General features: G+C 37.5%; 1 protein-coding gene across 3 annotated transcripts in view; it reads right to left on the bottom strand.

Moving 5' to 3' along the window:
* Window positions 1-19,265, bottom strand: part of AKAP11 (A-kinase anchoring protein 11) — a 39,610-nt gene that overhangs the window by 7,924 nt on the left and 12,421 nt on the right. Inside the window, exons 4-11 of one of the 3 annotated variants that reach the window (XM_021375129.1) lie at window positions 16,691-16,738; window positions 15,211-15,345; window positions 13,567-13,831; window positions 8,461-13,117; window positions 6,568-6,723; window positions 2,130-2,243; window positions 1,350-1,396; window positions 635-795 (exon numbers count right to left, since the gene is read on the bottom strand). In XM_021375129.1, the coding sequence (XP_021230804.1) occupies window positions 635-795; window positions 1,350-1,396; window positions 2,130-2,243; window positions 6,568-6,723; window positions 8,461-13,117; window positions 13,567-13,831; window positions 15,211-15,345; window positions 16,691-16,738 (5,583 nt within the window). The remainder of the gene's footprint in view (window positions 1-634; window positions 796-1,349; window positions 1,397-2,129; window positions 2,244-6,567; window positions 6,724-8,460; window positions 13,118-13,566; window positions 13,832-15,210; window positions 15,346-16,690; window positions 16,739-19,265) is intronic. The other 2 variants (XM_021375138.1, XM_021375144.1) reach the window with 2 other exon arrangements.

Below are 19,265 nucleotides of genomic sequence, written 5' to 3'. Positions count from 1 at the left end.
CTCCTATTAACTTCAGCTTTCTGTATGGTCACATCAATCTCTAAAACCAAAACAAAGGCACCTAAAATGAAGCAGTCTCATTGAGTGCTCTTTCTTAATAGTTTTGACGGCAGTTGCTTTGAGGAAAAAAAATTAATATTTAACAAGGATCTAAACTTCCTAACTTAATTCTGATAAGAAAAGGTGCATTTACTGGCAAAAAACCTTGAGGCAGAACAGTGTGATGATACAGTGTTAGAAAATTATTCGCACAAGCAAGTTCTCGAAAATGAGATTTAATTTGTATACAATTAAACACTATATTAAAAAATGCTTTTAAAAATACATTTTTTTCACTGAACAAAAGTGCTGTAACTGTACCTTTCCTCGGAATAAGCCAAGCAAAACAACTTGTGAGACAAGGTAACTCAGCTTTGATTAATGCACTGTTATTTACTGTACATGCACAGACTAAACAGCCTGTCCCACTTTGACCCATCAGGATTTAAATAATGATTTTTCTCGCCAGCAAACACCTCTTTATTACTGAGTGGAAAAGCAGAAACAGCTGATGTAGCAAATAAAAATAAAGCAAACCCTGCAAACCTCATCTCACTCCTCCTTCCCCCAAAGTCCATCATACTCAAGTACTTACTAAGACGAATTCCCTTGTAGCAGCGTCGTGAAAGTGAAGATCAGACACCTCTGTTTCAGAAGCTGCTAGCCACTGGAGTGCTGCTCTGAGCTGCAGGTCCACTAGATTTGGTTCCAGATCAATATTTATTATAGCTAAAGTCTTTTTCACTTGCTCCAAACCTAACATTAAAAAAAAATAAAGACATTAAATCAATGAATTTATTTATTTTTTCTTCACCCTCAGCTTAAGTAAAGAGAAAGAATAATGGTAACTTGTCTTTAATTCAACCTCATAGTGAGAGACCAAAACACAGAAGGTAACGAGATAACAACCTTCTGTATCTCACTCAGACTGAAACAAGTTCAGAGTTGTCTAAGAAACAGAAAGTTTTAACAAGATTCTCTACAGACCTTATTTTATATCTCACTAATTCACACATTCAAGAGGCTGATCACAGTTGATCAGCCACAGATCTTACTTCTTAATTACACGTTTTCTAAAAATGAGACTAATATTTCTCAGATGCTATATATTTTGGTGCATTCTCTCAACACACACTCTCAACATATTAATCTAAGAACATATTCTGACACTGTAATGACACCAATGATCATAATGATCCACAGGGATAACAGGGTTACTTTGCAGATTACAAAAACAAAGAATTAACAAAAAATAAATCGCGTCAAGTACACAGGTGAAGAACAGCAATATATGCCGGAATTGACATTACCTTCTACAGCATCCTTAGAATCCTCATCTTTATCTTCTGTTCCATCACTGTATTTTAAAAATATAACAAAAATATTAAAACCACATACATACAAGATACATAGTCAATCCTGAAACTGTACTGAAGATTAAACAGTAAAGACAGGAAGATCACAGAAAATTTAAGAAAAGACAATTAAAAGCTTTGCTTCTCACACCATTTCAAGTTGGAAATGGATTTCTCATCAAGTTCATGAGATTTACTCTCAGGGGAAGAGAGAAAAGGCAAGAAACATGTAAAGAGATGTTTTAAAATAGGACAAAAACTTGATAATATTGAAGAGGACAGGTATGCTTTGTATGCAATAAAAGTTGAGATATCTTATATCACATGTATGATCAGCTACAGATTATTCAGAGCTGTATGTTAGATGTTCTACAAAAATCATTCACCAAGAAACGTTAAAAGTTTCCATAAGCTAATGAGAAACAGAAATCCTGTAGGAAGCAAGCTCTAGTTCACATGAAAAAGTAAATCTAAAGACTTGTAAACTGCAAGCAAGAACATGCATAAGTGGGACCTTTCATTTTGCAAGCAGAACACATTCACCAGTTTAGCACAGCCAAATTTAACCATTCAGTATGGATTAATTAATGAAAAAAAATCATACTGTGATTAGGCATGAAGAGAGTAAAAAACGTAAAAGCATTAAAAAAGTGCCATATTCTTATTTTCCAAAATGATGATTACATGCATTAAATATAAGGAACCCATCTGGTTTATATTCTCAACTCAACCAACCTGTCTGATGTTGGAAAGGAGAAATTCTCCTCATACATATCCCCTTCTAAACCAAGACTGCTCCAGCTACTGCTGTTACCATTACTGCCAGGAGAAGAAGAGAACACAGCTGAACTAGAAAAGAACAATAGCTCAAACTTGAACCTTGATTTTCCTCAGAGCTGTTCTGTCAAGACATTTAACACAACAATGCAGAAACTTGCTAAAAACGCTTACTGGAATAGAGTACAAACATGACTGTCAGTGACATTCAGCGTAACAATCTGTGTTATAATGCAAAACTGGTAAGCTTCTGCATACAGGTGAATGTTTTAATTTGTACTCATTAATTTTCCAGATCAATGCTAACAGTAATTCTGTCCTCAGGCCTAACCGGATTGTTTGTCACCTACAACTGATATGTTTTAGGCACTACCGTTAGCAGTTCGTTAGCTTTGTGCTTGTGTATAAGATGGAGCTACTCATCAAACCTCCTGCTTTCCAATTTCACCTTTCCCACAGCATGTCTGGAAGCCTTCTAAGAATACGATTTCAAGACAATCAGTACTCTGAGAAGCCTCAGTTACCTACTATAGATGGTATGACAAGCCATGAAGCATTTCCAGAAAACAACTACTGCAAGATGCCTACTGCAGCTCTTTGGCTAAGTTTTGTGTGACTGCAAAAGCTCTTTTCCACACATTCTGCTCACGGCAAATACTAAAATTTAAAACAATAAATGGTGAAAGGGAACATTTCAAGAGCCAGATATTGATCTCTTTCAAGAAGCTGTCAGTAACAGCATCACCTATCAGTGTCCTTTGCTTCCCAGTGTGGGTGCATTTAAGCACATTTAAGCATCTAATTTCCACACAGTAACAGCAGGTCAGCAAGCTTGCAATATGAACACTGAGGAGAAAAAAAAAATAAAGAAAATTAAAGAGCAGAAGCTTTCAAATAAATCAAAGTGGTCCTAGAATTGCAAAAAAAAAACCTATTAAAATGCACAAGTTAAAAAAAAAAAAAAGCACCAAAGGCAGTTACCAAGATGTTGCAATTACCTGTTAGATTTGCATGGGAGATGCAAATCCGGTCAAGAGTATTTCTCAAGCTACTGTTTGAGGCTATCACTGAATATATTAAGTATTAATATTAACCTTGGTTCTGAGTTACACATATAGAAAAGAGGTTCTAAACACAGTCTATTGGTATCAACACTTTGTGCTCAGTCTCCGTCATTGAGAATAGCAGCTGCATAACAGAAGTGGAAGTAAAAGCTGCCCCAGTTCTCAGACTAAAGGAAGAAGTATTCACAAGCTAACTGAATCACCTCATGCATAGTACTACTCTGATAAGATACATTCATATATTTTACAGATCAATTGGGGTCTGGAAATACAATCTAATTAATGTATTTAACCATGTGATTATGACGTAATAGCATCATAAAAGATGGTTTGGTTTGTTTGGTTTTTGTTCATTTGTTTTTGTAATGTGACCTTTAGTTCAGCATCTTATAACAAAGTCAGTCTTAAAAATCTGCAATGACAGAACAAGCAAAAAAACAGAAAAAGGCATTATAATGCTTCTATAAGGCTTCATGCTGCTCCTCAACACAAATCACCGTAAGAATTACCAGGAAAAAAAAGCTGCTTATACAAATATATATTCATCATATATATAGGAACTGCATCATCTGCTTCAAGATTTTGTATTACATACATAATATAGTCAAAGGCAGGAGGCTTCTGTTCTGAAGTATAACCTCATCCGGATGCTCTGATCCATATTCTGGAAAACCCTATGCCTATATCTATAAATGAACTAAAGAAAAAGCCTAATACTACTGTATTTCTAGACTTAACCTGCCAGCATTAGAAAATGCAAAGCAAACAACATGAATGCTCCTCTGAGTAACTAACTTTACCAAGTCCACAAAAGAACTTTCACTGGCATTTCCATTCAAATCCAGCTACAGAGATTATGCTTTGATAATTCCTTCCAGTTTGTCTTGCTCCCTTGTCTACAGACAGCTTAACCCTCTGTAAGTACTGAAGCACAGTTTTTAGATTGACCTGCGATCGAGAGAGAATGTACCGTGTCAATAAGAGTTCCTATGAAAAAAATGTTTTATTTCCCCTGAAACAAGCAAAGCAAAGCAAGTTAAACTGAACTGGACTGTTACAAATTGCATTCTGTTGTTTTCTAAGGGGTCTGATCCTGTGTTCTACAAATTTAAGCCATCATTAATGGAATTTCTAGGCTTGCTATCACAATAATTTCCAAAACGTTGGCTAAAGGGGTCTAAATACCAGTATCCATCAAATACTGCCAATGGCTGGGAAAGGGCTGGTCCTCCCTGCAAGAAAAACTTGCTTACTATTCCCTGTATTACCCAACTGTAAAGTAGCGGCACTACAATTGGTCTAATAATACCTACTACTTCAAGGACGGCACCACCAAGACTGAAGGGAGCCTCTCAGGTATGAGAAAGCCACGTGTATTAAGAAATGTTCCCTTTGTCAAGGGAGCAAAGCTACCCGAAGTATATTATAGAATCACAGAATCTTTAGAGTTGGAAGGGACCCCTGAGGGCCATCTCCATCTAGTCCAACTCCCCTACAGTGAACAGGGACACCACAGCTACATCAGGTTGCCCAGGGCTCCGGGGTATTTATTTGTTTCAAACTGGCATTGACATGGCTTACACATCATTAGTGCAATATTTTTTAAATAGATGGCCCTGACCACAAAAAAAAAAAAAAAAAAAAATCCCACACTTTCAGCTATTTTAACTGCATGATGAATGCTCCATGATCGAATGCCATTTTCTTGCTATATTAAACAGCTTATGTTAAATATATATATATATGTAAAAGCAATAAATCCTCAATGCCACATAATTCCTCATTTCCTAGGATTACGATACCACTGTTTCACAAACAGTGTTATTACTGAAGCTTGTTCTGTGATAGAACCCCCCCCCCCTAACATCTTTTTGCTCAGGGCCATAACCCCAGATCCTCTCACTTCCACCTGCTAGAACTCAGCAACACAAACACACACAGGTGCTCTTAACAATCAACATCTGGTTTTGCAAAGCTAGCTGGGCAACTTGTGCATGCCAGTTTCTTCTGCCAACACCTTGCTATCTAAATTATGTCTCCCCTACCCTGAGTTAAATGCTAATTTAGGTTGCTCCTTCTCTAGTGAACAGATTGTCTTTAAAATTGTACAAAGTACTTTCTTTCCATTTAAAGCTGCTTTGGGAATGATAGTAAAAACACCATGGGCACAACACGTCCAGACTTTTTTTTTAATCTTTTTTTTCCTCAGCATCAATTAACTCACATTTTATTCACTGTTTGTAACTGCCAATATGCTGATTCTTCTTTCCTTATATTCTGAATTCCACCATGTAAGTCAAATTTATTTCCACTCATTCAACAGATGATGCATTATTAAAATCTCTTTAAGGCAATGTTTCCTTTTATAGAAGTATTTTGTTGTACGAGTGAGAAAAATTATAGCATTGGTTTGATTAAAATATTTGCTTAAACAAGACATGGAAAAAACCTACAGCCGCTTGATCAGTTTCATTTTGGTACCAAATAATCTATGTGTACATCGCATGAGTGTAAAAAAAGAAAAAAACAACACTCCCATTTCTACTTTTCTTCATCAGAAATACTGAACATTCTGCTTAAGTGATACATCCCTCACGCAAAACTAATCTTACTCATTCCTCATATCTTGCCTATAAAGAAGTTAGGGCTACAACACACTACAGTTTTCTCTGGCAACAGAAACGATGCAGATGTTTTAAATTCCTGCTTTAATTTAGCTGGCTATCAAACAGCCACTGGAAATGCAGCAAGCAGCTCTGTGGAAAAAGTTACTATCCTTAACAGGCAAGTTCCAGTACTACACACCTGTAAGTTCCTGGTTAGTAACACATGAATGCATAAGCAGTACCAGTATGAACTGCTGATAAATTCAACCCCTAAAAACAGCTGTTTAAATCTCCTCGTGCAAACTAAGTATGTTTGTTCTTTTCAAGAATAGATGAATTTACATAAAATCCATTAATTTTTAATTTCAGAACTAAATAAACACTACTTTCAAATTGTATTTTATACATGCTGTTTTTAAATATCTGCATCTTTTACTAATATTTAAGTTATACGTGTACAGTGTTATTTGATGCAACTCTAACACAAGTGACAATGTAAACTACCTATTTTACACTTTAAATATTATTGACATTCACAAACAAAACGTTTTGTAGGAAAACATCAATTCAAAATACAATATTAGAGCCATTTTCAATACAAAATTCATTGCTTGCTGAAGACAAAATAATCTCTTTTCCCTCATCTCCCTGGAGAAAACCCACTCGACACCACGTTTCTTGATGCCAAGATAACTGCTGTAACTGTGCTAATGTATTTATAGTTACCTGTCACTGAGATGAAGAAAACTGCTGCTCTCATCGGGATGTTCATCTTCAAAACTTAGATTTGACCAGCTGCCAGTGCTATCATCACCAATACTAAGGCTCATCTGCTGGCTAACAACAGATTCAACAGAGTGAAATCCTTCTCTTCCAACAGTGCTAAACAAAACATTAAAACAAAAACATCACTGCATTTCATGCCGATCTGTTTAAATTCACAGCTATTTAACACTTATTTCTAAGATATTAATTTCCAATTTCTCAAAAGAAATGGAGTAACCAACTGAAACTGAGAGACGGAATGGCACAAATAATTCTCATTCAGAAGACTGCTATAAAGCATAGAACAGTTTTACCATCTACGCATTTTAGTCTGCAGACTACAGATCAAGGTACACTTTTCAAGCAGAAGAACTAATGTTTTTGAAACTGTTCAATACAGGACAGTTTGGCTATTTCCCCTCCTTGCTTTCATTACTGGCAACACTTCACTCCAGCAAGGACGAGTTTTTTCAAGAAAAGATACAGCTTAGAATAAATGTGAATCACAATCCACCCAGGTAACAAGAAAGGTGAATTTTCCTCCCCAGTTTCATTTAGCTATATACCAGTGTTAGCAGCCATTCCTTCCACCACACAAGGCAGTTCTATACAGACATACATTAGATGATGCTGTAAGAAATATCTGTAAATTTTTTGTCATGTTAAAATTTTAGTATCTCCACCTTGTCACAGACATAAAAATAGTATTTCTTTATCTCTAAGTTTTGAATTTCTAACTAGAAATTGTCAAGTACTATTTTTTAGAAGTAATTTTAAAAAAAAGTGCCAGCTCTGATACTGTAGACATTAGAAAAATATCACCACGTTACTTTTTTGTTTGGTCACATACAGATTAAGGATCCAACCCCTTGTACAGAGACACAATATACAAGTTACTAGAATTTCTACAGTGCTGGAATTTTTAGTTACATGCTTTCATTGAAAGGCTGTACAAATTAAAATGGAGCTTATTGATTTCTGCAGATGTTCCCTAAAACCATCACCTCCAAAATCAAAACTTCTATTGATGTTCATGGGGCAGAACCTAATATGCATGCCATACCAAACCCTGAAAAAAAGAATTCAGACCCATGGTGGCCTTAAGCCACATTCAGGTCTGTTTTACTATTTGCCTTGATGCCCTTCTAGAAACCAGGAAAATAAATGATTTGGCATTGCAAACAACTGCTCCTTGTCCTAAAGTTACTCAGGCACTATCTACAGGCGTTTTAAAAGAAACAGTAAAATAGCCTTTGCTAAGTACACAAGCTCTAAATACCTGTTCCTTGCCTACTGTATTACTGTTCTACAGAATACACTGTTTTCCTGTAGGAGCTTCTTTTCTTCCAATAATAAGGATGCTATCACAACAGTCATATTAAAATAAACCCTTCATACTATCAAGTAACGTCCAGCCTGGACACTATCAGATGTTCCTACTGCCAATCAAAAATGAGTTACTTTTATTTTTCAGTACAGAAGAGGAAATAGAAGTAAGGAACAAACTAGGATTATTTCATGGCTCAAGCATCAACAAAACCTGTAGGGTTCAATGTAGGTAAAAATAACAGTATTTCAAGTTGAAATAGTAAGCTCCAATTATTAAGTCATCTACTGGAAGACATACATGCTGACGTACACAGAAATCTTTGTTTCAAGCTCCCACAGGTGGAAAAAGCCTGTTTTCTTCTAGCTAACAATCATTTATATACCAGTATAAGAAGAAAACAAAGCACTCAGAACACAAAACTTGTATTTCTAAAAGAAAACAACAAAAACTTCTAAGCACATTAATGTTTATATTAACAACCCTCCTTCTTCTGGCACAGACTGCAACAAAAGAAAAATTATTACCTTACGTTAACCGCCTGACCAATATTAGTCATAGCTGATGTCATTATTTCAGTAGTAAGGCTTTCAGCAAAACTGACTCCATCTTGTCCAATACCACTGTCAGCTGCCACACTTGTATAACTCAGCTCTCCCTCTGCTTTTTCAACAGGTGCAGCAGCCACCTTATCAGAAAACACTGTCTTCTGTTCTACATCAACATGAATTTTAGGAATATCATGCTGAAAGACTCTTGGTTTTTGGCAGACACCGTCCAACCTAGAATGAAGAAAATGCCTCACTGGAATAGAGGAATCTTGCAGAGGTAAGTGATGAGATATACTCTCTGTACAGCACTGATGTTCCTTCATACTGCAGCATCTACAGACAGTTCCAGAAAAAGGAGACAGTTTCTCAGTATATGAAAGCCTATCCCCATTTTTTCTGTTTTCAGCAACCTGGAGACCAGCAGATTCTAAACCCATTTCTAGAGTATCATCTGCTACTTTTCTAGCATACTGTTCTATAGCTTGAATTATGCTTTCACTGTAACCATTTTCATTCAAACTGCCTGTGCTATGATACAGTTTATGATTTGAGGAGAATGGTAGAAGTGTCCTAGGAAATCTTGTTTTAATAAGATCCCCTGCCATTTCCTCAAATTCAGTCTTTTTATATAGACAGGAATCTGTCAGAGATTTTGGCAAACATGCTCCTGATAGTTTCAATTTCTTTCTGACATCGTGCGTTATGCTGCAAGCAAGAGATTCTGAAAAATGTAACAATTCCATGCATTCTGTTCTTTGCGTGCTGATACTTCTTTCAGAAGTTTGGTCTGCACAGTGATGAACGCGACTTTTCACTTCCTGTACTGCGTCTTTATTTGCTGTTTTTATCAGCTCTAGTTTACCATTCATCAGTGCTCTTTGTCCAGGAAATATCTTTCTGTTGCATTTCAATTTTGTTTTCCTTGCAGCTTGCCGTAGGCCTGATTTGATAGACCTGTAAACAAGTCTGCTGGCGTACTGATCCATTAAGAGTTCGGCATTACCACCTTCTCTTTTCAAAACATGAATAATATGATCTGCATATTCATCAGTCACACTTTCACAGCTAGGGTACTTGGAAGTCAAACCTATCGTGTCTGAACCTTGTGGTAAAGAAAGTACACACGAATCTCTCTCACTAGGACATCGGTCCTGCACTAGGCCACACTCCTCCTTTGAACGATGATCTTTATCACCTCTTCTCAGATAAAGGCAATCCACTTGACAGTTAACACGCTTCAACTTCAACAGTTTACAATGCCTTGATTTCACCATTTTCTTGGCTTCACTGATGACTTTTCCTGCCATATCACCTGCATAATTCCATAAAGAACTGCATGTCTCTGCCGGGGTACTTACAGATGCAGTATATCCACATTTTTTGTTTTGCATACTCAACTGAACCTGTCTATCAGCTTCTCTTTCATTTGTTTTAGCATCTAAATGGGAAGCTGCCATTTCAGTTGCCATTGAAATTATATGACTAGCTAAGTAATCTGCATACTGAACAGTTTTTTCTGAATGTTCCTCTTTCTCAAAGATCATTTCAGAATGATCTTCATCTTCACTACTTTCAACTTCTTCAGAAAGCGATCGCATGAGTTTCAGCATAAATTCCTCCTTTTCCAAAGAGTCACGTTCAATTTCAGATGACCCTGTAACAGATGGATTGTAAGGTGTAGATGGTGGTGTTGCAGGTGCAAATTCCTTTGCTAATTCTCCCTTCAGTTTCTTAGACAGTTTTCTTAGGTTTCTTTCAGAACTAGCTTGACATGGTACTAAAGGAGTTGGTGGGGGTGTGTCAGGAGTTACACTGTTATTTCCATCTTTGATACTTGGTTTATCAACCATCCGCAAAGCATCTTCATTGCCAAGCATCAGTGAAGAAAAGCTATTTGTATGCAGAAAACAATCAGCTTGCCTGTAAGTCAAAGGTCCTGATGATGGTTTTTGAGTATCATGCTTTTTTGAGGGCTTGTTTAAGTATGTCATCGAGCAACTTCCTGCATCAGTGAAGTCCTCTAGAACACGCCTAGCTGAAGTCACAGTGGAGCAAGGTGGCGGTGATTTTGAAGAAAATCTGCGTCCTTTTTGTTCCTTCCAACAATCTTTAGATTCTGAAAAGCACTGAACAGAATTAGTTGGACTAAGAAGAAATTTACACGGATTATTCAAAAGTGTCTGTTGTTCAGCAATTGTAGAAACATTACTTTGTTTCTCAGCCTCTCGCTTCTTCATTACACATTGCTCTTTTCCACTGATATCTGCATAAGTCTGTGAGCCCACGTTACATGTAAAATTTTCACTAGTGTTGCATAACACAGTTTTACTTTCATCCACAGATTGTTTTATGATATACTTGGCCAGGTGATCTGCAAACACATTCTTGGGGAAATTTTCACCGCTATACTGCACATAAGGTTTTTTATCTACTACTTTTCTTGTTAAATGCTCTGTATACTCTTCTACTGCTTTTGTTATTCTAGATGAGGATATGGCTTCATAAGCTTCATTTACTATCATATCTACCATAGTTCCAGAGAAACTATTAATGCTTTTTGACCCATTTGTTAATTCTGAGTTACTGCTCATTCCAGATCTGTTATTTGTTTGTTTGGTATCATCCTGGTTATGTAAAAGCGATGGATTATTTTCAACACTTTGACTGTGATCCGAAGTTAGGTATATATTCCTGAAAGAAGAGACCTCCTCCTCTCTTTTTCTGCTTGTGAAAAATGGATGACTGCAGTCTTTGTATACGTTCATACCGTCATCAGAATTTGAAGCAGTGCATACTTTTGCTTTATAAGCATCAGAGGAAGCCTGGTATTGACAAAGAGCTCTTCCAGCTAAGGGAACAGGTATTGAACTTACAACACCAGAGGTACAAAATAGAGCCTGATGTACTGTATATTCTTTCTTGCAATCTTGGATTGGATTCAGCCCTACTCTATCATTAAAATTAGGAAAAACTGTGGAAGTTCGTGTTGATTCTAGCATGCTTTCTGCACTCACGTATTTAACATTGTCCATGGAAACGCTAATAGCTGCTTGGGTTGTGAAGGTGACATCAACCTGAGATAGTTCAATAAAAGCCTCTTGAATGACAGACTCAGACAGATCTCTGGCATAGGATCTTACCACTTTGTCTTCATAATAAAATGAAGAAAGCTGTGCAGCTGTAGGTGTTGATGGATATGAAAATTGGCATACTTCCATGATTCCTTCAAACACAAGTTCTTCAGCAAGGTCTGCTGCAAATCTAGCAACAGTATTGGTAAATATTTGTTTCTTTACATGTCGCAGTTCTTTCAAAGCACCAGTTATAGCTTCACTCACCAAAAAGCTTGCTAGCCCATTAATAGCACGCTCCTTCAGGGAGATTGCTCTGCGTCTTCCAATTTCATAGAAAGCCATTTGAAAGACTGAAGATGTCAACCTAGCAGCCAAATGACAAAGTGCGTTGGTACATGAAGAAACACCTTTCTGCAGGTCCTTAAAAGCACTGCCCAAACTTTTTTCAACCAAGTCAGTTGCAAACTTTTGAATGCTATCTCTAATCATTGATGACTTATGTTGAGATTTTGCTTGTTTATCTGGCTCCTTGCCAGTTTTCATTCTGAGATCTGCAGCTTGATCTTTTTCCTCTTTCAAAGCAATCCTGGTGCATTTGGAATCATCTCCTGCAAGTTCTGATGACGAGTCAGATCGAAAAACAGAACCCAATATTTCAAATGAAACACTATCAGCGTATTCTGAATAAGTATTTAAAAGTGTGTCATGGTGGTTTTGATTTGTCCCATCTCCACAAAGACTGATCCGACATGAACATTCAGAAGAACCACAGCTCCCTAGTGGACTGAATGCAGACGACCTAATGGGACTGAACAAGCCTCCATTCTCTTCCCCTGATGTTTTAACTGGGCGAGGGGAATCTGGGACATCAAAGACACTGCTATATGGTGATTCTGGTTTACGAGGAGTTGGTTTCTTTACATTGGCTGGAAGAGTAGGACGATCAAACTTGAATTTCTGAGGATTCATTGCAATGCTTGCAGAACACAAATGTTCATGGGCAGTCCTCCTTTTCTGGGAGGGATTCCCTAGGATGGGATCCCTAATAACTTTAACAGATTTTTCGAGGGTTTGTTCTAGTTCATCAAATTGATCAAAACTATCAAAAAATTCACTAACTTCTGAGTCTGAATCCTCAATACCGTCCTTCACTACTGGAATTTTTGGCAGCTGGAGTTTTGCCTTCAAGCTTTTCTGATATCCTTCTTCATCTAAGAAGATAATGGGGCTTGGGCTGGAGCAATTTGACTCAGAAGATTCAGCCGGAGAGGAGGAAAACAATGTTTTACATAAAAAATTAACACCTTGATCAGAAGGATTATATGGCTTATAGAAACTCCTTTGTATCCAAGGATCAGAAATTGAGGTTGTAACTGAATTTTTTACTGAAGACAGTTCCTTCAATCCCAAAATATCAAACAAAGCAGAAGATCTAGCAGATGATGACTTTTGACGCCCAGAACCCAAACGGATTTTTGAGTCCACAGCTTCCGAACATTGACCAGGGACAGTCTGTGAAGCAGCATCTCGATGGCTTCGGGAAGTAGAGCTGCATGCCCCTGAAGAGGAAAAAATAGTAAATGCTTTAAAAACAAGAATTTACACAAAAATCACACTAGGGACAGATTTGAACAGCAATGGCTGAACTTGTTTTTGTTGCAATATAATAGCTTACCTTTCTTAATTAAATCAGTGTTACATTTTTTTTCCCAAAACCCTATTATACCATTCACTGAAATTCATGAATTAGTGTATTTTTGAAGTACACAAAGTAGAAGATTCTATTTTATTTGCATCTGACATGAAGATTAGAATCTTTAGTTTATGACTTAATAAGCTGTTGTGACAAGAACAGCAACAAATTACATTTACAGTTGCATAATATCTCTTTACAAAACACAAATGTTAAAAAACGCTACTAATTACTTAAACTTATTTTCTCATGAAATCCTGACAGCCTAAAGATCAATTAACGATTTCTACAAGTCGACAGTATGCAAGTACTTACCAACACTTGGCATCTTTGAAGGCTCATCTTCATCTAACTGTTCAAAAGCAGTGACAAAATCATCCTCAATTGAAGAAACTGACTGATTAGTGTCATCATCTTCTGCCCGGGATGTCTCTGTTTGATGTTTTTGCAGTGAGTTTATTTCAACTGTGTGTCTTACACCTATGGTATACTTGCTCAGCAAGGTAAATACATAATCCGCTTTGATCTTTGGGAATGAAGGAGCCAGTCGCATCACACAAAGCACTTCAGGAAGTTGGTTCTTGAAAAAGAGAAACAAGAAAACAAACAATCTTGGAATAATCTCAACTGTCTGGAATGAAAAAGGATTCCTTCAACATATTGTTGTTGTTTAATCTGGCAGGTGGCTAAGCACCACACAGCTATTTGCTCACTCTCCCTCCTTCCCAGTGGAACAGGGGAGAGAATCGGGAAAAACAAGTAGAACTCATGGGCTGAGATATTTACTACAATACAGAAAAGGAAAATAGTTATGAATATATATATATAAGTATATATATATATATATACACATATACGTACATACATACATGAATGCATATAACAAGTGATACACAAGCAATTGCTCACCACCCCCTGACATGTGCCCAGCTAGTCTCCCCAAGCAGTGGAAGCACAAGAGATGAACTCCCACTCCCTTCAGAGCTCCTGCATGATTTCATATGGTATGGAATATCCATTTGGCCAGTTTAAATCAGCTGTCCTAATTCTGTTCCCTCAGCTCCTTGGGCCCTTTGCTGAGAACAGCCCTGGCTCTTTACGACACTGCTTAGCAGCAACTATAAACATCAGTGTGTTATCAACATTACTCTTCTTCTAGAACCAAAACACAGCATCATACCAGACACGCTGAAGAAAACAATTCTGTCCTAGCTGAAACCAACATGTATTTTAATAAACAGTAAACAATTTAGAAATATTTTAAATATTAGAAAATAAATATATAAAGCAATAGTAAAAATTACCCATTTTAATGACGTCTGTACTCAAATAGATCTTTGCAACAAAACAAAAAAGGTTGTATCGTACAAATCTGACAATATGTACTCATGAAACTATTTAAAAAACAATTTCAAAGCACGTTTGTTTTGAACAGTATTTCAGTTTATAGGATATTTATTTCTTCAAGATTTTATATGCAATTTAACTTAACGTGCAAGTCAGTATGATTGAAAGTTTTTTCCTTTAACAACACTTGTAACTGGAGAAGAAAAGAACCCACTGACTTTTATGAGGACCCGATATTCTCATAATTTCTCGGCATCTCTGTTTCAATGAAGACAGTCTACAGAGGATAGAAGCCGTATTTGAGCAGAGTTGAGATGGGCAATTTGACAAGTTTCATGTTCTTTCCAAATTGTCAGTGAAAGGGACAATAGTTGGGCAGAAGGATGTGATCAGTATCATAGTATCTGCGCTAATAATATAGCTTTTAACTTGAAAGCAACAAGCTTAGAGATTTTCTAACATTCATTTTAAACAAAAAATGAGAAATACAGAACACTTATACTATTGTGACCCCAAAATACAAGGAAAACAAGTCACAGAATTACCAAACTCTTTAAGAGGCCAAACATAAAGCTTCTGTGCTTCAGACATGCAAGATGACAAAACATTTACCTGATTTTTCATGACACAGGGTTTTGTGAAGGCTTTCTTTACATCTTTTAGAAAAATAACCTCATTTTCTTTTAGTTTGCACAACTGAAGCGATTTCAGAACATCTGGAAGTTCTACAGAAACAGCTGACAGCTCCTGGTTTTAACATAGGAACAAATTGAGAATACAAAGTGAAAAAATAAAAGTTGTTGCTCTGTTTTAAATCTCATATCCCCTCCAACAGCTGCTAATTTTGATAAAGCTTCTCTTTTATCCCTCATTTATTAACCCATCCACCACTCACTCTCTCAAACTCTAGTATAAAGCTCATTTTCACTAATAATTCAATCCACACATCTAACTTGCTCTTCCACAAGAATTTCTACTGTTTCTCCTGAGACAGAAGAGGCTTAAAGGTCACAAGGGAGAATCCTGGAAGCACTGAAAAGCAACCACACATCGTACAAGGTATGCAACTACAGACAGAAGACTTAGCCAACAATGGTCCTCAGTGGATCTCTACATGCTCTTAAGGGGCTAAATCACTATTCCAATAAAGCATGTTATTATAGAAACAGGGACATGGCATGTTTTTTAAGCATGAGCTTTGGATAGAATCATAGATAACTTCTAGATTTATGGAAAATACAGAAAAAGTCTGTGAAATAATTATGATTTATTTATGTATTTAAATCCAAACACTACAGATCTTACTGTATGAAGCGAGTCTTAATAAACCTGCTCAGCCTAATTTTCTATAAATTTCATCTAACTCTATACAATCAAACAGATCTTACCCACACTTACAAGAACTTTTGGTACTATTATCATTTTATTATTGATACAGTTTGATACTGTATCAACATTAATACAGTTTTGAACATAGTCCATTTCTTAATTTTTATACATCAGCAACCTCTACCAAGATCTAGACACAAGTACAAAATGTGGAGTAGCAATGTAAACACACGTGTTATATGTAAACTGCACGAGAGAATTACATCCTTAACTTCTTTAAACTGTTTGACAACCCCATTAGTGGGCTACACCTCCCTTTCTAAATACTTCCTCATCCAGCTCTTCAGAGTAACAGCAATTCCACAGCTAGCAGTAAACTCAGTGAAATTTTAGTTTTGCAAATGGTAACAGCACCGTATTAATAAGTACAATTGTTAAGAAGGTAACAAAGAAAAAATACTGATACACAGTTTTTAAGAAAACAAAGAAACTATTTGGTTTATTTCTTTGTATGCAATTTCAGACCATTTCAATACAAAGACTGGCCCAGGCTGTACTTTAATATAAAACCCCTAATGATCACATTAAAATAATTATTTTCAACCTCTCAATAACATTGAAAATGGTCATGTCATTAAAAAGTCAATATAATCACATTTCATATCTCAAACATCAAAACTCCTCTATCCAAAAATCTATATATTATGTACAAGTAACTAGTACATAAGAATATTATTTTCCAATCTAGATAGATATACTATACCTGCAAACGAGCAGAACCCATCTCTTCAGCAAAACCTATGAATGTAATCTGTAGAATAAAAACAAAAAGATACTGAAATTCGGAAAATAATTTTGTAGATTTCAGTAAACCTTTTAGCTCTTGAAATTTCTACCATAAAGCTTCATTCTGCCACCACAAAACTCACGCATTAGGGTAGCACAGCTTGCCTGAACAATACTGCATACACATAGAGCAACACTATGGTATTCGACTTTTGAAAGTCCAGACCAGACTAAAGTGCACACGCAACTTATAAAACCCACTAAATTGATTTTTTTCTAGTGGTCTGTTTGCTTGTAGAAATTTAGCAACACATATACATCCCATTAAGTCTGTTAAAATAAACATGATTTTGCAAAGATCAGCGCTTCAAGCTGGATATGCATAAACCAGTTCCCATCTGAAATCTGCCCATGCTAACAAACTATGACACGTTTGGATATACTGAAGAGAGCACAACCCTAACACAGACAATTTACCAAGTAAATTGATTAGCCTTAGGCCAAAACATAGCGGATGACTTAAGCTGCATGTCTGCATGCCATATCCAAGTAGACAGACCCCTGAAGTAAAAGGATTAAAATATTCAGTCTCTAAGAAGGTCTTGTCAGGCTCAAGAACCCAGTATATGTCTGAAATATCAACTATACTATGGGTTTGGGGACTTGTGAACAGGGGTAGTATTTTATTCCCTTCTGCTATTCCGCTTACAGACATCTCATTTCATTCAACACTAACAGATCAAAGGCAGTATTTTGTCTTATCTTCATTCTTCAGCATCAGCTTATGATCTATTTTACATTCAACTACTAAAACTTAGTTCCAGATGTCAGATCTCCTGATTTTCATTTAATATTTCCCTAATGACTAATCAATTGGGTAACTGCACACTACTAAAAATACACAGCTTTATTTTCAAAACAAGGTTGTAAGAACTGGAGCACAAATATTAAATACATTCATTGATGTGGGAAGAGTACAAGGAAGCTGCTAGGCTGCGGTCAGGAAAGTCAAGGCCCAGCTTGAACTGAACTTGGCAAGAGGTGCCACAAAGAAGAAAGGCTTCTACAGGTACCTCAACCAGAAAAAAAAAACTCCGTCAGGGCATATCTGCCCTAGTGAGTGACACAGGCAAGCTGGTAACAACAGACAAGGAGAAGGCTGAGGTACTTAAAAACTTTTTTGCCTCAGACTTCTCTGATAACAGCTCATCACACAGCCCTCAAATGTTTGGTTTGGAAGAAGGCGTTTGGGGAAGCAATGTCCCTCCCACTGTAAGCGAAGACCAGGTTTGTGACCACCAGAGGAACCTGAATACCCACAAGTCTATGGGTCCTGATGGGATGCATCCCAAAGTCCTGAGGAAATTAGCTGGTATAGCTGCAAGCCACTCTCGATGATATTTGAAAAGTCGTGGCCATCAGGTGAAGTCCCTGGTGACCAGAAAAAAAGGCAACATCACACCCATTTTTAAGAAGGGTAAAAAGGATGATCCCAGGACTACTGACCTGTCAGCCTTACCTCTATGCCAGGAAAGATCACGGAGCAGATCCTTCTAGAAGCTATGCTAAGGCACATGGAATACAGGGAGCTCATATGGGAGAACCAGCATGGCTTCACCAAGGGGAAATCCTGTTTGACCAACCTAACGGCCTTTTATGAGGGTGTCACTGCATCAATGGACAAGAGCCTCTGATGTCACCTATCTGGACTTCAGTACAGCCTTCAACGTGGTACCCCACAACATCCTACTCTCCAAATTGGAAAGGTATGGATTTGACGGGTGAACTATTCAATGGGCAAAGAACTGGCCACAGGATTGAGTCCAGAGAGTGGCAGTCAATGGCTCAATATCTGGATAAGATCAGTGATGAATGGTGTCCCACAGAGGTCAGTGCTGGGACCAATATTCTTTAATCTTCATCAGTGACATTGGCAGTGGGGTTGAGTACACTCTCAGCAAGTTTGCTGATGACACCAAGCTGTGGGGAGCAGCCAACACACCAGAGGGACAAGATGCTATCCAGAGGGACCTAAACAGGCTTGAGCAGTGGGTCCAGGCGAACCTCATGCAGTTCAAGAAATCCAAATGCAAGATCTTGCACCTGGGTTGAGGCAACGCCTCCTACCAATACAAACTGGGGGGTGAAAGGATTGAGCACAGCCCTGCCAAAAAAGACCTGGGGGTACTGGTGGATGGGAAGCTGAACATGAGCCAGTAATGCGCCCTCGCAGTCCAGAAAGCCAACCATATTCTGGGCTGCATCAAAAGCAAAATGGCAAGCAGGGCGAAGGGAGGTGATCCTGCCCCTCTACTCTGTGCTGGTGAGGCCTCACCTGAAGTACTACGTCCAGATGTGGAGTCCTCAGTCCAGGAGAGACATAGACCTGTTGGAGCGCATCCAGAGGAGGGCCACAAAAATGACTTTACAGCTGGAACACCTCTCCTACAAGGACAGGGTGAAAGAGCTGGGGCTGTTCAACCTGGAGAAGAGAAGGCTCTAAGGTAGCCTGATAGCAGCCTTTCGGTATCTAAAGGGGAGCTACAGGAAAG

Source organism: Numida meleagris, chromosome 1 (genome assembly GCF_002078875.1).
Source record: "Numida meleagris isolate 19003 breed g44 Domestic line chromosome 1, NumMel1.0, whole genome shotgun sequence".
NCBI classification, from domain to species: domain Eukaryota; kingdom Metazoa; phylum Chordata; class Aves; order Galliformes; family Numididae; genus Numida; species Numida meleagris.
This window is presented reverse-complemented; position numbering and strand designations above follow the sequence as displayed.